At 38.0% G+C, this 8,457-nt stretch overlaps 3 protein-coding genes across 3 annotated transcripts; all 3 read right to left on the bottom strand.

Moving 5' to 3' along the window:
* On the bottom strand, nucleotides 2,655-3,134 carry LOC109847684. Its single transcript, XM_020416914.1, has one exon. The coding sequence runs from the start codon at nucleotides 3,132-3,134 to the stop codon at nucleotides 2,655-2,657; it is 480 nt and encodes a 159-aa protein (XP_020272503.1).
* LOC109847682 lies at nucleotides 3,319-6,568 on the bottom strand. The gene is made up of 5 exons (XM_020416913.1): nucleotides 6,191-6,568; nucleotides 5,658-6,058; nucleotides 4,210-4,466; nucleotides 3,860-4,103; nucleotides 3,319-3,739 (listed from the first exon to the last, which is right to left on the bottom strand). Exons 1-5 carry the CDS (start codon nucleotides 6,566-6,568, stop codon nucleotides 3,319-3,321), a joined length of 1,701 nt encoding a protein of 566 aa, XP_020272502.1.
* LOC109847681 lies at nucleotides 6,569-7,978 on the bottom strand. The gene has a single exon (XM_020416912.1). It carries the CDS (start codon nucleotides 7,976-7,978, stop codon nucleotides 6,569-6,571), a length of 1,410 nt encoding a protein of 469 aa, XP_020272501.1.

Below are 8,457 nucleotides of genomic sequence, written 5' to 3'. Positions count from 1 at the left end.
TTTTATTACAATTTTATATCCTCATTATCTATTTTATATGAATAAATATATCACTAATAACTGTTTTTATCTTTAATTACAGGTTAATGAAGAATAAATCTCAACTTCCCATCTCTCAACAAAAATCCATTGATTAAATGAATAAATGATTCAAGAAGCCAAAGTGAAATTTTCGAATTTGTGAAGGCCCAAAGCAAAAAGATTACACAAGGGAAACAAGACCGGATGCAAACAAGATTGGATTTTTATGCAAAGTTGGAATGAAATGGACTTGGATGCAAAGAGTGAAATGAGTTGGGCTTTTATGCAAAAAATTACGAATTGCTACAGTGACCGAACTCATCAAATGACCGGACTTGGACCTGCTGCATTCTTTCTCAAACAAATGAAGAGTGGGCCGGATTTTTATTTTTGAAAATCAAATGCTCATCACTTGAATGGGCCGAAACTCTAAGTGGACTTGATTGCTTCAATTTTTGAAAATGAAATAGCTAAACACTCCATGACCAGACTTGAGGTGGAGTTGAAATCACAGCAAAGAGTTGGGCCGAAATTGTGACCGGACTTGGGCTTGGAATTTGCAAGAAAATTCTTTTGAAAATCAAGTGAACATGGGCTCAAGAATTGGATTTTGATTTTCTTTTGAAAATCAAATAAATCAAAGGTGGAGATTGTTGCTTGGGGCTCAAGACAAATCCAATGGCTCATATTCATTGAAGATTACTATAAATAGGGGTAGAGAGTGAGGGGTTAGAGGTGTGAAAATTTTGTAAACTCCTTTTGGAGAGGAGGGCTACTCTTAATTGAGAAGGCCTTCCAAAAATTGTAACTTTAGTTGCAATTAATAAAAATAATTTTTTCCTCTTTAAATTTGTTCTTTCTCCTCTTTGTTGAATGATGAGGATGGAGATGAAGAGCAATTTGAAGGTTTGCATTTCTTTTCTCTTTTATTTCTTTTTAGTAATTTCTTTATTATTGCTTATTAGTTAGATTTAAATTCATGCTTGTAGTGTAGATTTATTTTCTTGTCTTTTTTATTTCTTTTTGCACTTTAATTTGTAGAGTAGATTTATTTTTCTTGCATTTAATTTCTGCAATTTATTTTGTAGTTTAGATTTTTATTTTCTTTGTAATTAGATTTATTTCTTGTTCATAGTTTAGATTTTTCTTTTCTTTTTAATTTTGTAATTAGTCTTCTTTTTCTTGTTTTTATTTCTTAAGATGTGAATTTAATTCTTGTAGGAATCTTAGAATTGTATGAAACTAGTCTAATTTCCTTTATATTGTATGAATTATTCTCTTGTACTTAAAATGTTCATGTTTAGGATAATCAACTAGAGAACTAATCGGTAGAAGAAGAATTTGATAATCTATGCTTATCTTAAATGGTTTGATAGGTTATGCTTATGAATTCTAGGATTATTATCATGTTGTTGTTCTTATCATGAATAGTAATTTTAACTTAGATGATAATTTGATAGGTTACACTTTCCTTAAATGGTTTGATAATCTATGCTTAATAAATCTAAGTTGAAATATGATAAAAAGAGAATAGTTTATATTTTGTAATTGAAATTGGTTAGTGGATTATATTCTAGATTTCTTACCTCTTTTGAATCCTCCATCTTGTCTTTCTTAAATTTTCTTTTCATTCTTAGTTTTATTTCTTGATTTTATTAATTCATATTTCTTGCCTTGTGATTTCATTTATTCTTTGATTCTTTCTTCTCTAAAATTCAATTTATTATTTTTTGCATATATTCACAACAATCACTCATCACAATCACACTTATTCTTTATTCCTAATTGTCATGCACAAAACATAAGAACCATTTCTAATAATCTCTTAAAATCACCTTCCTCGTGGGATCGATATTTTTATACTATAACTTGATAAATTGTGCACTTATAATTTTGGTACATAATTATGCTGCATCAGGGGCTGCTAGATCGGAGTTGTGAGGGAGGCGGCGCTGAGCTTGGCTTGAGGGTGGTGGCGGTCATAGATGCGGCCAGAGATGGGAGGAAGACGGCGGCTTTGTGGAGGGTTCGAAGATCTGGCACAGAGGGGAAAAAAGCGGTGGCGGATCGGCGCTGGTGATGATGGGGAGAGAGGGTGGCGATGGAGGGAGAGGGTGGTGGTTGCTTGCTGCGGTGTGGTCGGGGATGATGTGGAGGAGGAGGCGGTGATTTAGGGTTAGGTCAGAGAGATTGAAAGGAGCGCTGGGGTTTGGAACGAAAGAGAAGGGGAAAAGTTTTTCTTTTTTTTATTTGGGCCATGGGTGTGGTATATGGGTGTGGTGGCCTCTGAATTTTTTTTCCTGTGGACCATGGGTGTGGTGTACACCACCCCTGGGTGTGGTAGGCTCTGAAAATTTTCTACCTGTGGACCATGGGTGTGGTTTACACCACCCCTGGGTATGGTAGAGTCTGCCATCCCATTTTAACTCCTTTTTTATAGTTTTTTTCGATGCCATGTCCTCCTTTCTTCTCAACTGCATGATTAAAAATCTTATAAGTTAAATTTGTGCCGATCCAATTGCCTAAAAAATAAAATTAAAATGAAATAAAATAAGATAAAAAAATGGATGAAAACTTGGGTTGCCTCCCAAGAAGCGCTCGTTTATGGTCATGAGCTCGACTCCTTTTTTCTTTCAATTCTCTGACGAAGGGGGATCTGAAAGGGTATACGTGACCCCTATCCCGTGTTGTTCCCCTACAATGTAGTGCTTTAATCGTTGCCCATTCACCTTGAAAGATCCCGTTGTTTCACTCCAAACTTCAACAACTCCACTAGGAAAAACCTCACGGATTTGAAAAGGTCCGGACCACCTAGACTTGAGCTTGCCCGGAAAAAGCTTCAAACGAGAGTTGAACAGTAGCACCATATCTCCTTGATTAAGCTCTCTTCGAAGGATATTCTTATCGTGCCATCGTTTAGTCTTTTCTTTATAAATGCGAGCATTCTCATAGGAATCTAAACGTAGCTCATCTAACTCATGAAGTTGAAGCTTTCTTTTCTCACCGACGGTCTTCATATCGAAATTGAGCAACTTGATAGCCCAATACGCCTTATGCTCTAACTCAACTGGGAGATGACACGATTTGCCATATACCAATTTTAATGGTGTCATACCTATGGGTGTTTTGTAGGCAGTTCAATAGGCCCATAAGGCATCTGTGAGTTTCATAGACCAATCCTTTCTTGAACGATTAATTGTTTTCTCCAAAATACTCTTAATTTCACGATTCAAAACCTCCACTTGACCACTAGTTTGAGGATGATATGGTGTGGCAACCTTATGGGTGACCCCCATATTATCTTAAGAGAGCTTCGAATTTTCTTTCAATGAAGTGTGAACCTCCATCACTGATTACCGTCCGTGACACCTCAACTCTTGGAAAAATAACGTTCTTGAATAGTTTCACAACAACTTTAGCATCGTTGGTGGGGGATGCTATCGCTTCTACCCACTTGGAGACGTAATCCACCGCCACTAAGATGAACTTGTTATTACACAATGACGGAAATGGTCCCATAAAATCTATCCCCCACACATCAAAGACCTCAATTTCCAAGGTGGAGTGTAAAGGCATCTCATGTCGCTTTGAAATGTTCCCGGTCCTCTGACAACTATCACAAGATTTCACGAACTGTCTTGCATCCCAGAAAAGACTCGGCCAATAGAAACCTGATTGTAGAACTTTTGCAGCTGTCTTTGAAGTGCTTGCATGTCCCCTGTAGGAAGATGAGTGGCAATGATGGAGAATACTGGCAACCTCATCTTCAGGAATACACCTTCTAAACATCCCATCAACACACCGTTTGTATAGAAACGGTTCATCCTAAAAATAATACTTCAAGTCAGCAAAGAACTTCTTTTTCTGTTGATAGCTCAGATCTGGAGGCAAGACTCCACACACTAGGTAGTTGACGAAGTCCGCATACCATGGTGCATCCAATCTTTCTATGGCTAACAATTGATCATCTGGGAAAGATTCGTCGATCAGTAGTTCATCCTCCTCCCTATCATGTGATTCTGGTTTCATCCTCGACAAATGGTCTGCCACCAAATTTTCTGTCCCTTTCTTATCCTTTATCTCTAGGTCAAATTCTTACAAAAGTAGTATCCATTGAATCAACCTAGGCTTGGCATCTTGCTTGCTCAAAAGATATTTGATGGCGGAATGATCGGTATAAACGATGACTTTGGACCCCCACTAAGTAAGACCTGAACTTGTCAAAGGCGAAAACAACTGCTAATAACTCCTTTTCAGTGGTAGCATAGTTAACTTGGGCCTCATCAAGAGTGTGACTAGCATAATAAATTGCATGAACTATCTTGTCCTTTCTTTGACCCAACACAGCACCAACCGCGTAATCACTTGCATCAATCATGACTTCAAATGGGAGATTCCAATCCGGCGGTTGCATAATAGGAGCTGTTATCAATGCTTCCTTCAACCTACAAAAAGCATCAAGATATTCATCAATGAAATCATAGGGAGCGTCTTTAAGAAGAAGTTTAGTTAAGGGTTTTGCAATTTTTGAAAAGTCTTTGATGAAACGCCGATAGAAACCGACATGTCCCAAGAAACTTCTTACTCCCCTAACCGATGTTGGTGGCGGTAGTTTTTCAATGATTTCCACTTTTGCTCGATCAACTTCAATTCCTTGCTCGGACACCTTGTGTCCTAGAACTATTCCATCCCTTACCATAAAATGGTATTTCTCCCAATTTAGGACTAAATTAACTTCTTCGCAACGATGCAAAACTCGAGACAAGTTAGCTAATCAACCATCAAAAGTAGTTTCGTACATGGAGAAATCATCCATAAACACATCCATAATGTCTTCTATAAAATCAGAGAAAATAGCCATCATACATCATTGAAAAGTGGTGGGGGCATTACAAAGACCGAAAGGCATGCACCTATAAGCAAAGGTCCTATAGGGACATGTAAAAGTGGTCTTTTCTTGGTCACTAGGATGAATAGGGATTTGGAAAAATCCCGAATAGCCATCTAAATAACAAAAATAGGAATGCCTAGCCAACATTTCCAACATCTGGTCTATAAAGGGAAGTGGAAAATAATCTTTTCGGGTTGTCTTGTTCAATTTTCTATAATCAATACACATCCTCCAACTCGTAACCGTCCTAATAGGGATAGGTTCGCTATTCACATTCTTAACTACGGTCATACCCCCTTTTTTGGAACCACATGAACCAGGCTAACCCATTCACTATCTGAAATGAGATAGATTACACCAGCATCTAGTAGCTTAAGCACCTCTTTTTTTAACCACTTCCTTCATGTTAGGATTTAATCTACGCTGGTGCTCTATTGAGGGTTTATGATCATCTTCCAAGAGAATTCTATGCATGCAAATTGATGGGTTGATTCCCTTAATGTCGTCCATGGTGTATCCCATGACCTTGCGATGCACCCTAAGTGTTCTAAGCAACTTATCAGTTTCATTTTCATTTAGACATGCATTCAAACTTATCAGTTTCATTTTCATTTAGACATGCATTCACAATCACAGGATAAGTAGAGTCAGGGCCAAGAAATTCATACCTTAAAGAGGAAGGAATGGGTTTTAATTCTACCTTTGGAGCATTATCCTTTTCACAAATAGATCCTTTTGGCTCTACATCAATCTTTCAAGCTTTGCATTTCGAAGTGGAGCCGTTGATGTTGATTCTAAAGATTGAGCATACGCGGCTACCTCAGGGTCTTCATCATTTATTGAACCATCACTTACCAAACATTTCTCAAGTGGATCAGCTGAGTTATTGTTTGCAATTTGCTCATGTGTACACTTGTCAATAACGTCGACCCTGTAACAAATTTTATTAGTTAGAGGGAGTTTCATAGTATTACTTAAATCAAATTCTATCATTTTCCCTCCAATATTTAGGGAGAGCTTTCCATTTTTAACATCGATTATAGCACATGCAGTAGCAAGGAAGGGTCTTCCTAATATAATTGGAATGTTAGAATCTTCTTCTATTTCCAAAATAACAAAATCAACCGGGATAAAGAACTTACCAACCTAGATAGGTACATCTTCAAGTATACCTGCCGGATACTTTACCGATCGATCCGCCAATTGGAGTGATATCGTGGTTGGATTCAAATCACCTATGCCAAGCTTCTTACAAATAGACATCGGCATCAAACTTACGCTTGCACCTAAATCACACAAAGCACGATTAATAGAGACATCACCAATAACACAAGGAATAGAAAATGAACCTGGATCCTTAAGCTTAGGAGGCAGCTTATTCTGGATGATAGCACTACACTCCTCAGTAAGGGCCACAGTCTCGTATTCTTCCAACTTCATTTTATTGGATATGATCTCTTTTAAGAACTTAGCATAGGATGGCATTTGAGAAATAGCTTCTGTGAATGAGATATTGATGTGCAACTTTTTTAAAATCTCCAAAAAATTTCCAAACTGTTTTTCTAACTTAGCCTTAGCTAACCTTTGGGGAAATGGTAGAGGAGGCTTGTAAGGATCGGGGGCCACATATTTCTTAACTTTTTCTTCTTCCTGCATCTAGGTCTCATTATCCACATCTATCACAATTTTACTTTTCTCTTCATGATGACCATCCACCCCATCATGTTCCTTCATCTTAGGTCTTTCATATTGTTTTCCACTCCTAAGGGTTATAGCATTCACATGACCTTTGAGATTCGTCTCAGGTTGTTCAGGTAGCATGCCTGAAGGCCTAGAGGAAGAGCTAGCATTTTGCGCCAATTGAGTGATTTGTGTCTTTAACATCTTGTTATGTGTAGCTAGGGAATCCATCTTGGAGGCCAATTGTTTTACTACCTCATTCGTGGTTTGTTGTTGTTGCTTAAACTCTTCATTCAATTTCGACCGAGTTGTCACAAACTTTTCCATCATATTTTCCAAATTAGACCTTTGGGGAGGGAGATTAGATTGAGGAGCACGAAAACCAGGTGAACCAAAATTAGATACAGGCATGAGCTTTCCCGGTGGGTTTCTATAAGAAACATTAGGATGATTCCTCCACCCCGGATTATAAGTTCTAGAGAAAGGGTCTCCCTTCTGATTAAAGTTATTAACATAGTTAACATGTTCATTACCAGAAGTATCAATGGATGGGGGGTTTCCTAATTGACATCCAAGTGTAGAATGACCCACATAACCACATATCTCGCATGCAATTGAAGTAGACGCCACAGAATTAATGCTCATGTTTTTAACTTTTTTAAACAAAGCATCAACTTTAGAGGATATATGATCTAAAGCATCAATTTCATACTTTCCTCCTTTTGATGTCTGAGCATGCTCGTTCGCCCATTGATAGTGATTCTGAGTCATGTCTTCAATGAGAGTGTATGCCTCGTCTATTGTTTTGTTCATCAAAGCTCCTCCTGCAGCAGCATCAACAGTCATCCGAGTATTGTAAGTGAGCCCGTTGTACAAGGTGTGAACAATTAACCACTTCTCTAGTCCATGGTGAGGAAACATCCTTAATAATTCCTTGTAGCGTTCCCAAGCTTCATAGAGGGATTCTCCTTCCTTCTGTTCAAAGCTTGTGATCTGGTTCCTCATCTGTGGTGTTTTACTTGGGGGGAAATACTTTGTAAGAAATGCACTGGACAACTGATCCCAAGTGGTTATGGACCCAGCGGGCAATGAGTGCAACCAAGCCCTAGCCTTATCCTTTAAAGAGAATGGAAAAAGTCTGAGTCGAATAGCATCATTGGTCACTCCATTAAGCTTCAAAGTGTCGCAATACTCTAAGAAAATTGACAGGTGGAGATTCGGCTCTTCAGTAGCACCTCCTCCAAACTGATTTTGCTGAACCATTGAGAGCAGTGATGGTTTTAGCTCAAAATTATTAGCTTCAACAGTGGGCCTTGTAATACTTGATTGCATGCCTTGAGCATTTGGGGCAGCGAAATCCTTAAGAAGCTGATTCTGATCACCCATTGTAGCTTGTTCTGTGTTCCTTTGCTCCCTTATATACCTTCTTATCTCTGCAAGAGTCACCGATAATTCAGGATTTTTTTCGTTGTGTACTTCTGTTTGATGCCCTTACATAAAAGAAAGTGAGTAGCGAAGAGAATAAAAAAAACTAGTCTAGTTTAATAACGTAAGCACTTAATATTAACACCGTAGTCCCCGGCAACGGCGCCAAAAACTTGGTAGGAAAAATCTGCAAGCGCACAGACTCGTTGTAGCTATCAAGGTCGATCCCACAAGGACTAGGATTAATTACCAAATTTCACGTTATTCGACTAGCTAAACTAATGAGTAAATTAGAAGAGATGAAAATTAAAAGAAATAAAATAATAACTAATCAGGTGGAATTCAATATAATAAAGAGCTAGGATTGAGTTATCACCACAACTTCGATGCTCAATGATGAATTATTTCAGTTCTCGGTGTTGGTTTAAACTAAAAAGGGT

This window comes from Asparagus officinalis, chromosome 7 (assembly GCF_001876935.1).
Source record: "Asparagus officinalis chromosome 7, Aspof.V1, whole genome shotgun sequence".
Lineage (NCBI taxonomy): Eukaryota > Viridiplantae > Streptophyta > Magnoliopsida > Asparagales > Asparagaceae > Asparagus > Asparagus officinalis.
The sequence above is the reverse complement of the archived record's forward strand: the minus strand, read 5'-3'. Positions and strand labels throughout refer to the sequence as shown.